Source organism: Lissotriton helveticus, chromosome 6, assembly GCF_964261635.1.
Source record: "Lissotriton helveticus chromosome 6, aLisHel1.1, whole genome shotgun sequence".
Classification (NCBI taxonomy): Eukaryota; Metazoa; Chordata; class Amphibia; order Caudata; family Salamandridae; genus Lissotriton; species Lissotriton helveticus.
This window is the reverse complement of record NC_136067.1, coordinates 1,894,774,583-1,894,797,281: the sequence shown is the minus strand read 5'-3', so window position 1 is coordinate 1,894,797,281 and position 22,699 is coordinate 1,894,774,583. Positions and strand designations below refer to the sequence as shown.

Genomic DNA, 22,699 nt, shown 5'->3' with positions numbered 1-22,699 from the left:
GGGCTCGCTCTACGCAGTTGTCTCCCACCTCCTGATTACAGTGAACCTTCTGCTTGCTGGGGCTCGCTATCAACGTGCCGAAGACACACCTGATTACCTGCCAGATGTTCCTTTTTATCTGAGCTGTTCAGGATACAGTGCAGTTTCAGCCCTATCTTCTTGAGCGGCGAGTCCAGGACATTGAGGTTATGACACTGATGTTTTAGCCTCTATCCTGGATTTCGGTGAGACTGACCCTGAGGTTGTTGGGTCGCATGGCCTCCTGCTTGCGACTCATGGCTGTTTGCATATTCAAGCTTTGCAGTGGGACCTTTAGGGTCCAGATCTCCGAGGGAACTGCAAAAGATCTGCAGTGGTGGCTAACAAAGTGCGATTGGGTCAATGACAGACCCCTCTCCCTTCCCCAACCAGAGCTGACTGTAGTGACCGTTACATCACTCCTGGGCTGAGGCGGCCATCTGGATGAGTTGGAGATCAGGGGACTTTGATCTCTGGTGAGTCCAGGCTCCACATCAGCTGTTTAGAGTTCCTGGCAATGCGCTTGGCGTTGAAAGCCCTTCGATCAAGGGAAGGCAGGTGCAGGTATTCATGGACAACATAACCACCATGTGCAACAAACAAGGCAGGGTGGGGTTGTGACTCTTTGTCAAGAGATTTTACGTCTCTGGATATTGCTTGAATGCCATGTTCTTTTCCTGGTGGTTCAGCACCTGGACCCCAGGGAGGACGAACTCAGCCGACGATGCCTAGTGTATCACAAAGGTTATTTCCATTCGTAGGTGGCACAAGGTCTCTTTCAGGAGTGGAGAGAACCTTGGTTAGTTCATTTTGCCTCCACAAAGAACATGCTATGTCCATTTTTTGCAAGCTGGAGTTTCCAAGGCAACTCTCTCTCGGAGATGCTTTCTGTCTTGAGTGGAGCTCCGGCCTCCTGTACACCTTTCTGCCCCTACCACTCCTGCGTAGAGTTCTCAAGAAGAGCAGGAATGACCGAGCCCAAGTTATTCTTGTGGCTCCAAATTGGGCATGGTAAGTCTGCTATTCTGTGCTGTTGAGCATGACCATTGGTCCCCCGATCAGGCTTCCACTTTGAGAGGATATTCTAATTCAGCAACAGGGGAGTGTTCTGCACCCAAACCTATGCAACCTTCTCCTTCATGCATGGAGGCTGGGTGGTGACAGTCGATAGCTTTTAACCTTCCTCCCGAAGTCTGTGATGTTATTCTGGCAGCCAGGTGTCACTCCACCCAGCCAGTACATGCCTGCGTTGGGATAAGTTTGTTTCGTGGTGTGAATCCCACTAGATCAACCCCCTTTCTGCACCTCTCTAAAGCTCTTATGTTTGCTCTATCTTTGGCTAAGCAGGACTCTGCTCTGGGCTCAGTTAAAAGTTTTCTATTAGCCATTTTAGTTTTCTTGGTTTTGCTGTACCAACCTGCTTTCTTTTGTTGTGGCTGGGTTTTTTAAAGGCTTGCAGCACATGTATCCCCAGGTCATTCATCATGCCCCAGTGAAATCTAAATTTTGTTCTTAACCTCTTGATATGTGCACCCTGTGAGCACAGTTGCCCTCTTAGTAGGCCTTCCTAGTGGCCATAACATAGGGCAGAAGGGTTAGCAAATTGCAGGCATTCTCGACACATCCTCCCTACACCACCTTCTACCCAGTTAAGCTGGTCCTGCAGATAGTGCCTCCTTCCTTCTGAAAGATGTAATACTCTTCCATGTAGGTCAGAGCATCGCCCTGCTACCTTCTTTGCTCCACCTTGGCCCTCCAAAGAAGAGGAGACACTCCAGTGCCGGGACCCAAAAAGAGCGTTGTCTTTCTACCTTGATTGTACAAAAGAGCCCTGGGAGGATGATCAACTCTTCATGGAATATGTAGGAGCCAAGAAAGGTAAGGCAGTGCAGAAGCAGACCATGCCAAGATAGTTAGTGCTCTGCATCAAGATCTGACAAGCACTGGCCAAGAAGCAAACCCTGAGAGTTTGTGCGCTCATTCCAAGCAGCAGCCACCGTATTAGCCTGCAGAGTCCCTGTCTTGGACATCTGTCAGGCGGCAACATGGGCATCATTGCACATGTAAACCAAACACTACTGTCTGGAAAGTCAGGCCCTGCCAAGTATCCTGCTTCAAGCATTAGAGTAACTCATTTCAGTGTGGTGTTCCCCATCACTGCACTGAAATAAATAGTCACTCATTTGTAGCTCTCCCTCAGCTGTCCAGAGCGCTCTTACCACTGTAACCCATTCATCCGATACTGGCGCAGCATTAGCAATGGCGTCACAACTGGTGTAAATCGTAAGCAGTTGTGTGGGAGATTAAGGCTGGGATTCGCTGAACATGGCAGTTGTTGTCCGTGTGGTGTGACTGCCTCCCAGGGTGACTCTCATGGGGCATTATAATTTCTCCACTTTCGTCCCATACAGGAATGTGAGCTTGAATGCACCTCCCAGCAAGGTAGCAGCTCAAGATTGCCATGACAACAGCACACTGCATGAAGCCAGCGACGTTTTAACTTCAACACCCGTCATGCTTAGGGAAAACTGGACTACAACTCCTGACGTAAATAAATATCTCTCCTTACTGGTGTTGCATGTATATGACATCAAGGAGCTCGATGAGCACAGCAGAGAGATTGGCACAGGCAGAGCTCCTGTACAGTGTGGAGGGAGGGAGGGAGGCACGGAGGGGGAATACTCTGTTTGTGTCTGTTCGTACAGGGGCTTCTTAGCACAGTTTGATCAGTTCATGCAGAGGGAGGATGAGGCACGTGGTTCTGCTTAAGTCCACCCACGGCAGATCTATCTTGTTTTTGTGGGGTGGACGGGGCGTTATGGAACATGAGGATCCTTTGCAGGCAGTATGACCTGGGGATGCCAGCAGGGTCCTTAAAAGTCCAGGCTGGCCCTGCAACAACACAATTGAAAGCTAAAAATGTTTAGTAGCAGCAGCAACGTATCGTTGGACGGGCTGAAGCAAGGCAGTCCACACCAGAACCTGGCCTCTCTCATCAATATTCACAACTGCAGAGCACCATCTGCTTGACTCCAGCCCTACCCACTTGCCAAATGAAAACACTGGCTGAGCCTGGCAGTGAGTCACTCCAATGGCACGTGTGGTGCTTGGCACAGGTGAGTTGGACAGAGATGTGGATGGGGTAGACCGGGATAGCTTGGTAGCGTCCCCACCTTTCCCAGAGAATTCATTCATGTTTTAAGATTCAAGTAATTACAGGAGTTGGAAGGGAACATAGCCCTCCCCTAGAGTCCCTAGACCCCCAGCTCACCTAGCCTCCCTACCTAGAGCCCAACCCATCAAGTCGAGGTCAGAAGAAGAACCCCCCATTAAATGCATGCTCATCAACAGCAGATCTGCTTCCAAACATGCAACAGAATTAGCAGAAGCTATCCTCTCCCATGACCTATATGTAGCTTTCATCACTGAAACCTGGCTCAACACCTTGTCCTACCCCAACATGGACATGCTGGTGCCGCCCGGATTTTCAATATTCCACAAAGATAGACATGAGCAGAGAGGCGGAGGCATAGCAATCATTCACAAAAGTAACTTCTCCATTACGGAAAGCTCATCGTGCCTTTAGAGCTCCTTTGAATGCCTATCAGTCAACATCAAATCATGCACGAACAGATTGCTACTTTGCCATCTCCTGTACCATCCACCAGGCAACGCCAACGAATTCGGAGTGCACCTCTCTGACCTGATTACCCACTGCGCACTCCGCAACGCCAACAGCATAATTCTGGGCGACCTCAACATAAGATGGAATGAAACAAAAAATCCGCTCATTCAATCTCTTAACAGTCTCCTGTTAGAAAACGATCTGATCCAACACTGCTCAGAAGAAACACACCACAGAGGAGCGATCCTTGACGCAATCATTTCGAATAGAAACACAATCACTATTGACTATATCATTCCCGTGGACTGGTCAGATCACCACATCATTCTTTTCCATATTAACCAACCGGCCCTAACTCAACCCCCTAAACAGGCCCCTCCCAAATGGGTCAGGAAGACAGCTCAAGTCCCTCGGGCTAACCTAGAAGAACGGCTAAGCACGCTCCTCCCGAGCACGACGGAGCACCTCTCAACCACCAAACTCACCTCTCTCTACCACTCCAACATGACGCTCACCCTGGACCACCTGGCTCCCTTGAAACTAAAAAAACCCAGAAGCACCCCCTCCAGGTCTTGGTTCACCACCGACATCAATGAAGAAAGAGGACATCCTAGAACCTTAGAAAGAACCTGGAGGAACAATCCCTCCACCGTGATCAACTCAAGGCAGCACGCAGAAACTACAATAAGCTCATCAAGAACAAAAAGACAACTTTCTTCTGCTCCGCTTTAGACAACGCAAATAAACGCCCCAAAGAACTCTTTAATATCATTAGGAGCCAAACATCCAAACCGACGACATCCGATATAGTGGCATCCAAAGAACAATGCGACAACTTTTCCATCTTTTTCAATGAAAAAATTGCCAAGATCGATCTCTCTCTCAGCACAAATCCCTCCCCTCCCATGGAGATCAAGGCGCCGGCAATTAAGGACAGCGCCCCCGTGAATCCACCTAATCACTGGTCCTCCTTCAGCCCCATCCAGGAAGCAGAGATCGTCCATCTTATCACCAACGGTAAACCTTCATCCCACTCCCTAGATCAGCTTCCCACGAGCCTGGCTGAAGACCTGAAGCTCATCGTAGCCCCAATTTGGTGCAAGATCATTAATAGCTCACTGAGCTCGGGAATCATTCTAGACTGCCTCAAAGTAGGCCAAGTCACGCCGCTACTAAAAACCAGGGATAGACACTGAGGATATGAACAACTTTAGACCCGTATCGAACCTACCCCTTGTATCCAAAATTCTGGAAAGATGTGTTCTTCTACAGCTAACCCAACACTTGGAGAACATCAAGCTCCTAGATCCACACCAATCTGGATTCAGAAAGGGTTGCAGCACCGAAACCGCAATCCTAAATGTCATAGACGATCTACAGAAGTCACTTGACTCAGGCCAATGCTGCCTTCTCGTTCTCCTAGACTCATCGGCCGCGTTCGATACAGTTGATCACACCCTGCTCCTCAAAGTCCTCCATGAAAGAGCAGGCATTGAAATGACGGTCCTAAACTGGTTCTCCACATTTCTACACAACCGCTCGCAAAAAATAAAAATTTAAAACTTTGAATCCAACCCCCTTCCCGTCAACAGAGGTGTTCCTCAAGGGTCAGTACTCTCCCTCCAACTTTTCAACATCTACATGGAACCCCTCACCACACTACTCAGGAATTCCAACATCCCCTTCCACCTCTATGCTGATGATACACAGCTTTATCTGGAAACATCCTCCATTGATAACATACACAGACTTAATGTCACGCTCAAAGAGGTCCAACAATGGCTCACAATGAACCACCTTAAACTTAATAAAGTGAAAACAGAAGTGCTCCTCATCTCCAACAGAGACGAAAACCCCCAAATCGAAGAATGGCTCAAAGCCATTGACGCCCTCAATGGCGCCCTCACGCCAACAGATTTGGTGAAATCTCTAAGTATCACCCTAGACCCTAAACTGGACATGAAAAAACACATCTCAAGATCCGCCAAAAGTGCGTCTCTCAATCTGAAACTTCTATACAAAATAAAACCCTTCCTTCCCCCGAAAGACCTTCAACAGGCCACCCAAGCACGGGTGCTCTCCAGAACTGACTATGAAATCGGAGTGATGACCGGGACAGCTAAATCTCACCTAGGTCCCCTGAAAACTACCTTCAATGCCGCAGCAAGAAGGGTCACAGGAACTAAGAAATTCGACTTCATCTCTCCCACACTCAAGGAACTTAATTGGCTCCCAATTGAACAGTGAGCCAGCTTCCAAACAGCCTGCCTCACGCATAAAGCCCTTCACACAGGCAAACCAGAATACCTTGCCGCCAAACTCAAATGGGCCGGCCAGTTCAGGAATCTCAGAAGTTCCAACACGCTAGTACTCATCCCACTGAAATCTCAGAAACACAAAACCGCAACTAAATCTTTTGCGGGAAATGCACCTAATATCTGGAACTCCATCCCCCCACATCAGAACGACCACCTTTCCCGACATTCAAGACCCTACTCAAAGCCCTTTCCTAGAGCGCTTTCGAACGTAACGAGAAGAACACAAGATACTCCGTAAATAGTTCCACACCGTACCATAACCTCGATGTGGTCTAAAACAGTCGTCTCAGAACAAAAATCGCCGGGATCTTCCGTCATACCTCGTCCTGATCGATAGACACCCCACTCGCTATCAGCAAGTTAACTCCTCTATATGAAACCCCTCAGCCACGACCCTCTTGTTCGATCACAAGATCTGTATTGTATATATGTCTATAATGCTCATAAGTATGTAAGTTACGGATTCTGTCTATGCCGATAATGCTCATAATTTATACATGCTGTGAAGCGCTCTGACACCCTCGGGGCCAGCTAGCACTATACAAAACTTCTAAATAAATAAATAAATAATAAGATTCAGCAAAGACCCAGACATGATAAACTGGACTTTATAAAAATCACAGTTTTTTTTTTATACTTCTTTTCTTTGTTTATTTCAATTATCAGCCACAGATCAATTAACCAGCTCTAGAATACACTTTTTAAGTCCTTTCTTTTTATGTATCCTTTTCTAAGTCTGGTAAGAAGAAAAATGCCCGCTTTAGATGATTTTGCTAATTTGTGTTCCATTCTAGATATTAAAATACTGGTCAGGCTGGTAAAAAATGGACATGTGACAACCGTGTGGTTCTGGTTGATGTACCTTGTGCTTAAATGGTTTTAACTAGTGTGGCAATGCACTGAGCAGGGCTTGCTGGTTCAGACTGGAAATTTGGGCTACTGGAGGGAACAGGGCAGGACCAGCTGGTTCTGATGGGTGTTAATGCGGCTAGAATGGACTGCGCCCGCCCACACTGGTTCTGGTGGATGTGGATGGCTTTAGAATGGCATTGAACGGCTTTGAACTGGATGGGTTGGTTCTGATGGTTGTAAAAGGGTTAGAGTACATGAGCAGGCGTAGATCTGCTAGATGTGTATGAGGTTTGAACACTGGGTCAGGCTGGCTGTTTCTGAATTTTTTTATGGAGTTAGAATGGACTGGGTAGAGTCGGGCTACTTCTAAATAGGCGTTAATGAGGTTAGCATGGACCATAGTCAGGCTAGTGCGTCTCTTTGCACAAAAGGTGGTAAATTGTAACATTTAGCTCTTTATATGGACTTCATTGCTTTGTTTTACTGGCCAGAAAGGGTCACTCAAAATGTCACACTTTAGATAGTAAAATGTCACTCATAAGTACACTGAAACCATGGAAATTGCACACATAAGCAACCTGCAAACTTAGCCGATATGGGCCTCTCACATCCTGGTTGGTACAGTCGGGTCCCACAGTGCCCTTCCATTTCTAATGTTTTACAGCAGTTTTACAATCTTCTTAGAGTTTCTTGTTCCACAAATGGGTGTAATTTGTGATATTTATTTGTTTCCCTCGTCTTCATTGCTTCATTTTGCTTGCGAGAAAGTGTCACTCATAGTTGAATGTCACTTATAACTACACTGAAATTATGAAAATTTCAATTATAAGCAATCTGTAACCTTGGCAGCTATGTGACGGGCACTCTCTGGTCCAAATTGGCTTTGCAGACCTACCTCCCCGGAGGCATTCCTTGGGTATCAATTCTAATGTAAGGATTCTGCGGCTAGAATCTCTGTCAGATGAACAAGTTACTTTCCTTCGGTAACTCCTTATCTAATAGAGACTCTATTTAATCGCAGATTCCTTACCGACTCTCCCAGCCTCTCTGCTCTGCAAGCCAATTGCAGTGTAAGAGACACCCTTCTCAGGGCCTTAGAATTTTACACCAGTAGTCAGTCCTCATCATGGCTCCGCTCCTCTGGCGTGGAAGGCCGCTATAGTAACGCATGTACCGGCGCACAGCAATACTGCTAAAAAACATTTGGATCCAGTCTGACACCTGGGGATTATTCTGTGGTAAGGAATCTGCAGCTAGATAGTCTCTACCAGATAAGGCGTTACCGTAGGTAAGTAACATGTACATCATGTCTCACATTTCCAATAGCAAGAACAGGAATAAATACTAGCAGTATTGGCTTGCCACAAGAGAATTGGACCATGCGTCAGGGCCTCATATCCTCTTCAACGTCGTCCCCCATGTAGGTCTTACTTCAACCACACACCTTTTCAACCTAAAACACAGGTCTGCTTGTAATCACTTCAGCGTGCCGCGGTGCCACGCTAGTGGAGGTTGGGAGTTCTACATGCCACATAAATACCACATAACCTAGTAGTAGTGATTTTCTGGGTATAGCATAGTTATATGGCTTAAATATCGAATGCTGAAATGATGATATTGGCCATATCAGCATAACACAGACTCCATTCTCTTTGTAGGCTACAAGTCTGAATTTCCCCTGTGCTAGAAGAGATGTAAATAATTTGCAATCTCTTTTTTAAGCTATCAAAAATGACTCTTCTAGTTGGTATGATAGTATTTTACATTCTGGTGATCTGCTAGCAGAGTATGTGGTGATAGTCGACATGAGATGAGGTAACTACCAGGAGGGAACGCTTAAAGACATTTTTGTAGGGTTGAGCATCACTGTGTTTTGCGAGTCGTTTTGACCTTTTGCTAGGTTCTGCCGTAGGAGGAGGAAGGATTGGCAAATTACTGTGCCTCAAAAAATGTGGGCAGTGTAGTGGGTTGTAGCTTCTGGGTGTAGGGGGTTAAATGTCTTGTTCTTGAGTGTTGTTTTACTTGTGTTAAAGGCAAAGGTTGAGGTACCCAAATTAAGTTTCCATGCGAGTTGTTTATCAGCAGCTCTCAAAGGTGTGTGCGGTAGTCTCTGAAGGTAGAGTGGGTACTCTTAGACGGGCTGGGAGTGTGTCTGAAGGCCAGGAGGCAGGCCAGTTTATTTTACAGACCACTCAGAGTGGTTCTGTGAATTCATCAAGGACAGAGGTGTTTGGGGCTGTATATCAGAGAGGTCTGACTGCACTGTGGTGTCTGTAGGCTATGACCATACCTACTCCTTGGCATTGGCCTGGTGTTTTGATTGACTTTATAGCGTCGCGGGGGCATTTTGCATTGAACGGTGCATAACCACATGGAACTAGGATTCCAAATTAATACTGACATCGGTAGCTTTGGTGTTTAGTAGGGGATTGATGTCCAGTCTGTGTTCAGTGTAACGCTGTGTATTGTGGGCTGCGTTAGTGTGTTCATGGATGTTGTTTGTAATAAAGCTCCTATGCTGCTGCACTCTGGCAGTTGCTAGGTACTAGTACAAAAGATTCTGAGCAGGGAATGGGGGTGAGGATGGCATAGGGTGCATTTCTTTAAGGTGTTGGGGATTAGATGCCGTTATGGTAACAGTGGGTGCAGAGCTGAAGGTAAGTGCAGGAAAGTATATTAAGTGGTTGTTTCTGTTCCCCTCTGCCTTGCACCCTTCCCATCTTTTGAGATACACAAGGGCTTGCTGTGGGTACAACTCCCACATCCTCCCACCCCTTCAGGCGTCCAGTTCTGGTCCCTAAGTCACATGTTCAGGGGACTGGCTTTGAAGAAGCAAGAGCGCACACCAATGAAAGGGGAGCAGAGGCCTACATCCTAAGAGGTCTGGAGGAGGAAGGACAGGGAGGGTCCTCAATAAGACACACATCTGCTAGTGCTTTATATCCGGAGGGTTGCAGAATTACAAATACATGTATACATGTATTAGTTTATTACCAAAAATAAAGTGAAACTTTTACAGGGCAATGTGTTCTGCTGTTTAGTTCAACATAAGGCTCAATGGCAAAGCATTATTTAGGAGGCCCGTATGTGCAGGATGAGTAATACGTGTACTCAGTGATGGTGTGTAGGGTTGAGTGGAATGGGATGTGATGGTTGGACCCCCATCATTCACTGAAGGTGTCTCACTGAGCAAAACAAAAGGTAATTACGTTTAATCTCAGCCTTGGTATTCGCTGTGGATCTCGTTCCAGTTTATCTTTTAGTAGATGCCATTGAACAGCCATATGCAGATGAGTCTCAAAGGGAGAGTTCATTCAGAGTTGCTGGGCTGTGTCCCCTCTGCCAGGGAGCTCAGTCGACTCCATGCATGGTTCCACCTTCTTGTAATTCATTAACGAGGCTCGGGTCTCTCTGGCAGAACGAGCTAAATGTAAATGTACCAAATATGTGTGGGGGTTCAGAATTACTCAAATATTAGCCTTCATCACTTTTGTTCTACTGTCTAAGGTTCCTGACATTAAATCAGAACGTGTATACTTTGCGTTTGGTTAGCAAGAAACATACCTTTGAAACTCATTTGCTATTGAAATTAAACTTCTAATATCCTGGTAGTAGGTCACCTTGTGTAATCCTAGCTGTAAAAACCTTGAATTTGCTGTTGATTGTTTATCTTTTCTCTTCCTTTCCAGACCTGAATAACCCGGCTGTCACCGCCCAGGTCTTGGTGATTGGAGCAACCAACCGGCCGGACTCGCTGGACCCAGCCCTGAGGCGAGCGGGACGGTTTGATCGAGAAATCTGCCTGGGGATTCCTGACGAAGGAGCCAGAGAAAGGTAAACTTGCAAAAAAAAGTTTGAACTTCCAAGGTCAGGCAAGATCTACAGTAAAATGACTGGATGCTTTCAGCTCTTCTGCACTTCGACCTATTGATATAATGCAGAGGTCCCCAGTGCATGTACATTGAGGTTGAACCCTTCAAACAAGCTGAGGAAAAGATACTCCAGAAAATTGTTTAGTATTTCCCCTTTGGTTGGACCTTTCTGAGTATTTTTATACTACCCTGCACTGCACCTTTTAAGCACTGGTAGAGCAGCTTGCTGTCTGTTTTATCCCAGTACCTCACAGTAACCTTATTTTCAGAGCACGTTCTAAATGTTAAATATTGTGGTTCACAGTGGAACTTTAGTTTTCCTTTTGCTTTAGCACCAACGTGAAAATAATTTTCGACATATGGGGCCAAACTCCACCCAGATGTGACTGCAGGTTGTTCGACCTCACAACAATCTCTATAAATTCTTACACGATCGGATCTCTGTAATCTGCTAGATCCTGGCCTAGGGACACTTTGGCCCCCCTTACACACACATCTTTAAGGGAAGGACAAATGCGACGACGGTCCTACTGTGACTTATGTATACAATGCTCCCCCATCTCCGTCCTATGCTATGTACACTTATGTTTCTTCATGAGTCATCACTTTATAGATATACCAGATGTTATGCTGTAAAACTTTAACTATTTAATAATATAGATGGATATATGATCCTATACTGTTGCCATTGCCTGCACATGTCACAAAGTGAAAATAAAAAGTTAAAAAAATAATAATAATTTTTGACACATGACAAATTCTTTAGTTTTTCCCTAAATCTAGAGTTTGCTTTTTGGTTTTAAACTATGTTGAGAGTAATTTAAGATTATGAAGAGAAGTGAAACTAAAAAAAGGAGAGACATTGCATTTCACTACTCGTAAATCAAAGCGAGATAGTTCAGTGTGTTAAACCACCTCCTACAGAAACCTGCCATCCACCTGCAGACACTGCTGCTTCAAGCCGCAGTGTGTTGGGTCAGCCTGTCCTCCTTCCAGGATTCCCATTAAGTTAGGTACCACCACATTATGGCTCTTTAAGACTGGGACGATAAAGTACAAAGGAAGCATTCAGGTATTATTATTACAATGAAGTAACCACACATGAATTTCCCCGAACAGGCATTTTATTTTAATCTCTACTTCCTCAACCCCGGCATGCATCTTGCTTAAGCCTTCGATAAAGGAGTTGATTCATTGCATAAACTCTCCAGCTGCCCCTGAGCCTGGCGCCCTTCTCTCTGATCAGGAATGGCCTCTTGCACTGGGGGTGTCCTTGCATTTTGTTTAAGTTCCAGTGTTTGGGCCTATCCCACTCCCCGACGATGAAAGTTCCTCCTCTTTAGTTTAGTACTATTAGCATTAATCATTGGTCGTGGTCTATCAGTGGCTTCTGGGGGACATTTTCTGTTGTTACCAAATATCTCCAACAGGTGCACCTTGTTTTCCTTCAATTTTATTTGATAACATCTTAATTACAAATTAACATTTTATTATTTAACTGCTGTACCCGAAGTGGGAAAACTGGTTGCTCGAGTACACTCTCTTGCTAGCAGTGCGTAATTTGAGCCGGTGTGACCCAGTAGCGATCATTTTTTTAAACCGGCACATATATTTCCTTATCGGACATTTCCCGAGAGTAACAGAGGTTAAACGCATGAAGGAGAAAGAATACGAAAGACTGACTGTAAAATCGTCACAAAGAAAGAAAGCAGGATCCCACAAGAGTGAGATAAAGGGGCACGGAGTGTCTGGTAGTGGATTAAAGAGCCATATGGTGGACTCCTGCCTACACAGCCCAGGTATTTGCTGCAGTGTCTTGTAATTGTGCCTGCCGGGCTCCTGAGCAGAACTTTGGGCACCAGCACTCATTCTTTCACAAATTAAGCACTGGTTGCTAGAGGAGGTCAGGCCCGGTGTGGCATCTGAAGATACTCCCTCCCCCCGCTCCCCTTCACCAGTGTTGGAGAAACCCAGAGTTTGAGTTTGCTGTGAGGTACTTTTCAGCACACTTCATGATTTCGTTCAGTGAGTATACAAGATAAAAGCACATGATCACGCCATGCCCCAGAAGACTGCTTCTGTACATTGAGTAAGAAGGGTGGAGAATACCTGCACTCATGGGCACTCTACCCCCTACCTTTCCAGGCGTCTCATACCCCATGCATACCTATTACAATGACCGCTCACGTAACAGTACAGTTAGCAAATAATCATCTGTTTCGTCGTACGGAAATATACATTTCCTCTGTGATTTTTGACAAATGACCATGGTGATATGAGGCTGGGATCACCAAAGGAGATTGCCCGCGTAACATCCGATTTATTGCTACATTTAACATTTCTATAGCACAAGATTCTTCATTATTTATAAAAGAAATAAAACGTCAACATAAACTAGTGTGCCCAAATTAAGTCTACAAACATGAATATTCTCAGACCTGTCTGTCCTACACCCACAACCAAGAACGTTGACGCTTACTTTTAATCATAGCTGTTCAAGTGGCATTGCACAACCATTCATTCACCATCTGCAGTGTGATAACGCTAGTTTCCAGCTCCTGCGTATTTTTATGTTTTTTTGCAATGTCTGTGTCTTCTTTTGCCTTAGTCATGTTTGTCCTCCTCTGGAGGCTGTGTCGACAGCCGAAAATCTGCAAGTAATGCATCCCAACTTTGTGCCACTGGATATTTGTGCAACTCTAGGGAATCCTCCATATGTAATGCTGCACTCTCCGCCTGCTCCCGTACAAGTAATGATTGTGTCCAGGCCTTAACTGGAGGGGGTCTGGGCTCTTCCACCTAAGGGTAATGAGCCATTTAGCAGTAATAAAACCTAGGTCGAGGAATCGGGAAGTAACCTTGTGCTTCTTGGACCTGGGATACAGCCCCAATATGCACGCCTCCCATGTGCCCAATTGTGGGTGTTCCGTGCAGGTGGATAAGTGAGATGTGATATCCCGCTAATCGGTGTGTTAAGTAGGGCAGTGCCACACCATGTGGAGCAGATCTGCTTCAGCCTCAGCACATCTGGGGCAGACTGCATCTGTCCGATGAAAATATCGATTTATTTTGGCTGGCGTTCGGTATGCTCTGTGCATAATATAAAACTGTATGAGACTAAATTTCGTGTTTCGTGGTATATATGCAGGTCCTGCTAAGGTTGATGTCCATTCCCCATCTGTCCACGGGCGACCGCTGTCTTTTTCCCATTTGGGTCATAAGTGTCTGAGTGAAAGTGTCGTGTGTGTGATCACTGACCGTGTAAGGTATATGCTCCAGCTGTAACAGCAGTGTGCAACAGTTAACCGCATGGGTCCTGGTAAGCTAGTTTTAGTGATCTGATGTAATAGATGATGAATATTAGGCATTGTCAAAGCTGGTAGCTTAGTAGCAGTGTCTAACTAACATATGTATGCCTGATGGCCATTTAGCCCCCCAGTACAGTTGAGCCGCCAGATAATATAATTCCATATTTGGTGCTGCCAGTCCTTCCTGTTCCATAGGTGCATATAATTTTTTCAAGGCTACCCTGCAACGCCCAGTATTCCCAATGAACTTGCGTATTTTTTATTCAAAGTCTTAAAGTTTTAGCTGGGATGTAAATGGGCAGGTTTGAAATATAATACAGTATTCTAGGAAAGACCAACATCTTTAGTAAGGCGATCCTACCCATTATTGATATTTGTAATGTCTTCCAGAACCCCATTTGAGACCGAATGGAGGACAGTGCACGCATGAGGTTTCCCTCTAGTAAATCATTTGATAAGTGATAAATGTGAATTCCCAGGTAGTAGAACAAGGTAGGTTGCCAGGATACCGTTACATCATTAAAGACTAAGCTCTTGAGCAAAAGGAAACAAGCAGGATTTTCTCCAGTTCACCCGGAGTCACGACAGTCTCGCAAATTCACAGAGCATTTCGGCGATCGTACACAACACTTTGCGGACATCCCAGAGGTATAACAGTAAATCATCTGCATACAGAGACTAGGTGCAGGCCATCGCCAAGTAATTTGCCCCAGCCCGTGCCCCTTTGGCGGAGTTCCGCCGCTAGTGGTTCAGTCATCAAGGAGAAGGTGAGAGAGGACGTCCCTTTCGGGTGCCGTTGCCAATCGTTATTGATTTGTATTTTAATGGGCCAGTTCGTATCCGATTGAGAGGCTGTGCATATAGGAGTCTTACTAAATGTATAAATCGTGCTCCAAGGCATAGTGATGTAGTGTCGAGAATATGAATGGCCATTTCAATGAGTCAAAAGCCTTCTCGAGATCCAACACTGACATCCGAATCGAGCCCAGGAGTGTGGTGCATATGCTTGAGTTCAAAAGAAGCGCCTGAGATTTAAGGAGGTGCTACGTGTGGGCACAAATCCATTTTAATCCGGATGTACCAGAGTCGGAACTAACAGGGCCAGATGGGCCGCCAAAATCCTCGCCAGAATTTTAATAATCGGTGTTGAACAATGCAAGTGGTCTGTTAGATCCTAGCTCCTTCAGGTCTTTGTCAGGCTTAGGGAGGGAGACAAGTAGGGCCTCGCGTTTGGATCCCGAAAGGGTGGAAGTCGATAATGCTTCTTCATACATAAGTTTTAACTGTGGCGCGAGCAGTGTAGCATGAGACTTATAGAATTCAATAGGCAGCCCATCAAGACCCGGAGTTTTCCCAGTAGCCGGGGGCCCAGATACTGGCCAGGATTTCTTCTTGAGTGATTGGCTCATCTAGTTCCAGCCGTTGCTCAGGGGTGAGGCGCAGTAATTATAGTGTAGATCGGAACAGGCGAATCTCGTCTGGGTTGACTTCAGTCGACGACCGATTTAGCTCTGAATAGTGTCTTGTGAGTTATGCATGTGTCTCACTTTGCATATAGAGCAACGGACCTTTGGAGAACAGAGCACTGCAAAGGGTGTCCGGGATACTTCTTGGCGTATGAACCAAGCCTTTAGTCGCCCGGCTCGGTCAGCTGCAGCTTGTGAGCGGGCAGAGTGTGGCGTGTAATTTAAGCATCGTAGTCTCTCTAATAGGGACTTGAATTCCACCTATTGTTCCGCCAGCCAGCTTATTGCTGCTAGATTATCCACAGCTCGGGCTTCTTCACGGAGAAGCCAGTTTTCTACCCGCTTAAGGTCTGCTTCAGTAGATTTGCGCAGACCATACTGTGTGCTTAAGCACTGCCCCTGGATTACTACTTTAAAAGCGTCCTGCTCTGAGACGCGAGGACGCTGTGAGATCGTTGTTTCTAAAGTAGGTGATTCTGGCATTACTCAGGGCTTCTCAGAACGGAGGGTCTTCCATTGTCTCTGGTTTCAGGCGCCACATGGGAATTGTAGGCACGTCAGCATCCCATGTTAACTGCAGAAATTGTGGGTTGTGGTCGGAATGGATCCCACCCATGTATTCGGTCCTAGTCACCCACAATGCAGTTGACGGTGTGCATACTAATCTGTCAAGTCTAACATGCACCTGGTGCGAACACGAGAAATTGGAAGATATTCTGTCTGTGGGTTGGCGATGTCGTCAGACGTCTACTAACTGCCAGTGCTCCAGCCACTCGCGTAGCACCTCTGCCGCTAGAACCGTGGGTGCCCCCCAGCAGTGGAGGAAAAGAGTGGTCCAAAGCTGGATCAATCACACAATGAAAATCTCCGCCTATTAACCACGGTAACCTGTGCCAGCAGGTTAATTTGTTAGATAAGGTGTCAAAAAGTGTGGCTTGGTCAGAGTTCGTGCATAGATTGAGCCCAAGAGTATATGTTGTCTGTCCAGACGTCCTTTCGCTAAGACGTATCGCCCCTCTAACTCTAGAACAGTTTTGTCCACTGCAAAAGGTGTCCCCGGTTTAATCCATATTAACGCCCCGTGCATATGCAGAATAACCCGTGGCGAAAAGTTGCCCCCTCCAATGTCTTTGGAGTCTAGATATTTCCAGGGGTGTCAAATGGGTTTTTTGCAAGAAGGCAATCTGGGCAGAACAGCTCTTAAGGTAGAAGTAGATAGAATACCTGTGCACAGGTCTTTGAATGCCTTGGACATTCCAATTGCATATGTTAGTGGAAATCATTAGTATAGCGGGAGATGGACTTGGAGCGCATGGTGTCTAGTGGTGCATGGATTGTTTGCATATCAACCTGTGCCTGGTGTAGGTAGGGGAACTACTTCAGTTGCCGAATCATGCACACAACATGACAGAAAAACATAATTGAACAATCAAAATATAAACAGTAGTCAACAGACTCCATTAATTCCATAAGGGCGGGGTGGAACACTCATCCGTCCAAACCGTGAACCAAGCCATTACTCTTCAATTGGCGGGTAGGGGCACACCCTTGGGTTTCGGCAGGGGGTTGTGGTACAGGGGTTGTAGTCCCCCCAGTAATTTAAGTATCGTGCAAGGTCAGGTAACACACATGCCCAATCTCAGCCCATTTGTCTACTCCATTATAAGAGCAGAATTCAATCCCCAGGGAGTACAGAAGGATGCATATTACCTGGGAAGAATAGCCTGGGTCCGGGAAGGGAAATGTCGCCTACCTGAACCAACACACAGAAACATGGGAGGGGAACCGGTCGTGAACTGGGAATCGGTTATCTGTAATACTGTGGATATACACATGATATGAACTTATAAATACTGCTAAAGTGATGGCCAGACCATGGGTAATGTTATATGTACAAGCTGCTACTGACGAACATCAATGTAATATCCGTCTAATCAGAGACAACATTTTTGCTAAATTACCAAAACTCAATAAAGAAAGTAAAAAAAAAAATGTATTCAAACCCCAGAAGGGTACAAAACAAAGGAGCTGTGTGGTACGCATTACACAATGAGTAGATTATTATTTGTAGATTAATGTACTCATCAAGCTACTTGTGTGTCCTCTGGATCCGGCCAGATACATACAACAGGTCGCACAGCCCCTTTCCAATCATATGATGTAATCTACTGTTTGTGGAATTACTTCAGGTGGTGCAGGGGAACCCGGCAAGGAAGATGTGACGTCAACAGAGTCCTCAACACTGTCACGCTCTGCGGGGCTGACACTGGAGTCAAATACCTGCAAGATATCCCCCTTCGCAGCCACTGTTTGTAGGGCCCTACGTTCGTTGGTCCAGTATCATTTGCTCTATGTCAGGTGCATGTCCCTGTTTCGCTTTGTGTTTTCTGCGCCGTGTCCCTCTGCAATTTCCACAGGATGCTTTGATCTTTGTCCCTCCATGACGTCCCAAAGACACTGGTTCTTGGTTCAAGCTTACAGAGTCCCACCACTCCCAGCCCGCAGTGGGGGTGTCGAAGAAGTGTGTCTTTCCATGTGCTGCAACTCTCAGGTGTGCTGGAAACAACAAGGAATATTTGAGGTCAATCAAGACTGCGTAGGTGACGCATCACCGCTAGGAATGAGTTCCTTTGTTTTTGCACTGCAGTTGTGTAATCGGAGAAAAGCATAACATGGGCATTGTCCACTTGTGTAGACTGAAGCTTACGAGCCTCCCGCAGTATCAAGTCTCCTTCTTTGTAGTGCAGCTAACGAAACAGAACTGGCCTCGGACCTGAGCCCGGTGGGGGAGGCATCGCCAGAACTCTGTGTGCCCTCTCCACCGAATAGTATTGTGACAGTGCTTCTGGTGGGATCATATCTCAGACCCATCGCTCAACATAATCAGTGGCGTTCCTTCCCTCCGTTCCCTCTGGTAGCAGCACCACTCGTATGTTATTTCGCCTGGCAAGTCCCTCCGTATCATCTGCTCTACGCTCAAGGGCATGTACACATGCTGCTAGTTCCCGCAGTGAGCTCTCGGCTTTCACAGGTTTTGGGGATTACTTCCTCTAAAGTATCCTCCATTGAGGGAGTCTTGTCTGCCAGTTTACAGTGGTCCGCGTGTAGTAAATTGAGATTAGGTACTACAGCATCAATTTTATTCTCTTGTGAAGCCCTTGGCTGTTCCAACGATGTCCCCCTTTTTCCTCGCCATCAGTACTGCATCCAGCTTACTGCCCATTGAGTCAGTGGGCTCCGCGTCTGTAGGCTTGTCTAGTGGTGTTTGCGGGGCTTGCGCCTGTGTGGGCAGCCTGCAAATCCCAGAGCGTAGGCGGCACATCGTGCCAGACATGAGCTCCAGCACTGTTTCTGTTTTGGAGAATGCCACTCGAGGGTCTTGTTGTTGGTCACCGCTGGATCAAACTTTGTGTTTTTGTGGGAGCTGTAGTAGTTCTGAAGCTCTGGGTATAACTCAGCTTTAGCAGGCGAGAACACCAGAAGGACTCAAGGGGGAAGGGGCAGTAATGTTAACCTATGCCTGCAAACAATGAGGAGTACACTCAAAGGTGCTTACGAGTGGCAGTGGGCTGGCTGCGCCAGTAGTTAATGTGATAAAAGTTCCTGTAGTTGTGACAGGGTGCTGGGTGCTATGCGACAATGTACTCTGCCCCTTCGCTTCCAGGCGTTAGTTTGTAGTTTCTGGTTATATGATAGTGATGTAGTTAAGTTGCTCCATATTGGGCAGGGCCATGATTTAGACCGGGGGTGTAGGCCGAGAAGAAGGTGACACATATTATGTTCAGTCTCGACCCTGTCGCTCTCCTCATTCGGGTTCTGTGCAGTAGCCAGCTGCTTTACCTCGCACTAGGTATGGGACTTCGACAGACAGAGGGGCCAGTACAGTGCTGGGTAGAGTTGGGCCTCACAGTAGCCCTCTCACGTCTCATGTCACCAGGTCCTCAGGGACAAAGTCTTCATCCCTCAGTTTTTATGTTTCCATTGTCCAGCCAACCCACCAGTTTGCTCTCCTCTGTGGGTTGGAATTTTGTAATAGCTGCCCTGTAGGTCTGCTGTTCACTGCGTCAGGACTGTTCTTTTCGTCCAGTCCCCTCAGTGCTGAAGGTACGGGCGTCCGACGGCGCCGATCTGTCAGGCCCAGGAGCACAGTGCTGACCTGATGAGTTTCCTCCAAGTTCGGCAGTCCCCTCCCGGAGTTGGACCAACGCACCCTGTGTCGCTCCGGTAAAGCTGGGTTATGATGCATTGACTTTTAGCATAAGTACGCTGTCTTGCAGCTAGCAGGATATTGCTTTAGTGGGATGTTGGTTCAGATATTGTTATGTGATCTTTGCATTGGATGGCCTAGCTCTGCGGGCTCCTCCTTTTGAGCAACTTTTTTTAGTGATTCAAGTTTTGGAAGCCCTGTTTTTTTCCAACAAACTTTATTGAGTTTTATCATGTAAGTCATCATTACAATGCATCGTAGTTAAATCGGATCAAAGAGGGTACGACTAAAGTAATTACACACGGCAATGGAAGTCAACAGACCCTGCACAGGTCCCTTATGTCTAAACATACTTCTCGCCCCAAAGGAGTCCCCCAGCTCGGAGCAATACATGTTACATAAAGTGCAGTCGCTAAGTGCAAGCCCTTGCGTTGAGGGCCTCGCCTCTCTCTAATTTCTACTGAAGCTGTCAATACCCCAAGGCTTGGTGCTAGAAAGAACATTGGTCTTACAGCCCCCCCCCCCCCCACCCAACATGGTTCGAACTGTCCCTCAGCTACCCCCCCACGCCCCCCCCCGGCATGCCACAGTGTGAGTAAGCCATAGTAAATCATCTACCTTCTTAGGTTTAATATTGTAAGGTGTGTTCACCTCCCTCGCCCTGCTCGTGGAAGTGTGTGTCATGGCAGTGGTCGGAGCATATCAATAGCTAGGGGCCTTCAGCGCTTGTTCCCTATGAAGCCGCGATGGTCCCCTCCCTTGCAGCTGTCTCCTCATCCATCTCCACCCCTAGTCGTCGGAAGTTTTGGAAGCCCTGTTGTTAAGACATTGATGCTATCAGTCATAGAGGATGTTCGCCTCTGTGCAAGTTCACTTGCGTGCCTCATAAATATATTTTATGTAGAAATTACAGCTGGAAATGGCTTGCTTTTGCAGCTTTTTGTCTGTGATTCTGTCTGCTACTAGTGTTACTCAGATCTGCTTGCAGAATTGGAAGGGAGAGAATGTCAGTGGTAGGATCAGGAGTTCTGATGTTGTTTAGTTTCAGATCGTGCCAAAATATTGAATCCTCAATTGAATTAAAAAAGTTCTTTAAGTGTATGACCTTTGTGCTGTTCTCCGTGTGGAATACTGCGAGTGGTGGTGGTGCTGCAGAAATAATGGAAACAAGTCAAGGATGCTGCTAGTGGTTTTGCAGAATTTCAAGTTGTTGCTAAGTACCCAAAACAGAAATTGCAGCTAGCATTGGCATTGCTCATCATGTATCTTTTTTCAACATTGACAACACATGGGGTAGTCCTACTCATGTTGTACTGAAGAGTACGCCCTACTCTCAGTTGATATTCCAGGAAAAAATCTTAAGGTAAAAACATCCTTTTAAGTTATTTTATTCTAGTTGTAGATGGATTAGGGGAAAGAACAAACTGGATGTCTGTTTCTGCACCGTCAGCTATTGGACTCACCTGGCCCATGAGCACTAAATGAGGAAGCTTGCACCCATCTACTTGTGTTATCTGGGTTGTGTGCTAGTGTAGCTAGGTATAAACATTTTTACTTTGAGAGCCAAAATTATTGCTGTTGCCAATGCTTGTTGTTGTGCTAGAGTTCAGGAGTTTTACTCCGTTCCTAAGTAGCTCAGCATGAAAGGAGGTGTTAGAACGTGCCTTGGAAGGACAAACAGGGATAAGAGAGAGTCTGCCACAACAAACAAAATTATCAAGCATAATCTTATTACATAAATTACTTGGGGACATCATTTTTAGGTCTCGTGGCGTCGCCAGAGATCTTTTGTCACTGGGTCTGCTTCCCAGGAGACAGTACCTGGCCGCGCGCATCTCGCAAAAGGCGATCGGCGCAGGCCACGCGCGCGCGAACGCGCTCGCCGTGGCTGTTTCCTGGGAAGCGCAAACATATACAGGCACACCTCCCCCTGCACGCATGCGCACAAACAGAGACAAACACACACGAGCGCACCTACACACACACACACACACACATACAGAGACCCCCCCCCGCCGCTGCTGCACACACAAGCGCACCCCCCTCCAACTAAGCCCCACCTACCGGCTTTGTTGACTTCTGCAGACTCCGCGGGGCTCTCCCTCGGGCATGGGAGCTCCGCGTCACCAGCACTGCTTCTCTGGCCATCCGAGGGCGCGTGCGCGGGCTTCCGGAGTGCGAACTACAAACGTCTACGCTATGACGTCATTTTGTAGTTCATCACACGTCAGGACATTGCGGCGCATCTGGGGAGCATTCGGATTTTAAATCCCTACACTCGTTTGTGGAGGTGCGGTTTTGACTGACAGAGACTTTTTGGGCTCAGGTTGTCTCCCCTTTTGAAGTTTCCTAGATACACATGCCGCACGTTGCTTCTGTACAAAGACTACAGACGCCATATTGCTGACATCACTTTGTAGTTCTAAATACGGGCGCGGAGTGGTGGCTAGTACCGAGTGTTGCTCGTTTTTACACAATAGATGCTTCTTGGGACAGTCCCTTGTGCCAGGCGCTCCAATGGTGATAACGTCTTGCCTGTTAAAGGTACTTTGCGTTTGCTGACGATGCAGGCCGGTGTATGCACTCCTCCTGTATGACTTTGATTTGGTGTATTATGAGCATGATTTATCTTTACAGGGAGATGTGTTGTGTGAAGCGACAGTGTGCGGCAAGGCTGGTGGATTCAACCAGAGGCCACTTTCTCTGTTAGGGGGGGAACTGTCTGTTGCGTTTTTCCACCTGATGCGCTGAAGCATTAAACTCATGAGACTTTAAGAATCTGGCAGCAATTAGAAATTACTCAATATGACCCAAACGCTTTATAATCAGTCGCAAATTATCTTTCAGAATCGTACTGAATTTATCACAACACACTTTAAAAAGCATGATTCTGTGGTATCTGAAGCAGAGGTGGGAGCAGCCTCAGTAAAAGCAGCCCCAGATGTCTGTTTGCTGTTACTGGTTTAGCGGCCCCTTTTGTTCTGTTTTTAGTGACCGGTGCAATACGGAATGAGCATTTAGAGGCACAGCTCA

General features: G+C 46.6%; 1 protein-coding gene across 1 annotated transcript in view; it reads left to right on the top strand.

Annotated features, from left to right (window-relative positions):
• Positions 1-22,699, top strand: part of NVL (nuclear VCP like) — a 502,294-nt gene that overhangs the window by 175,873 nt on the left and 303,722 nt on the right. The window contains exon 12 of the mRNA XM_078649847.1: positions 10,503-10,647. Within this exon, the coding sequence (XP_078505973.1) occupies positions 10,503-10,647 (145 nt within the window). The remainder of the gene's footprint in view (positions 1-10,502; positions 10,648-22,699) is intronic.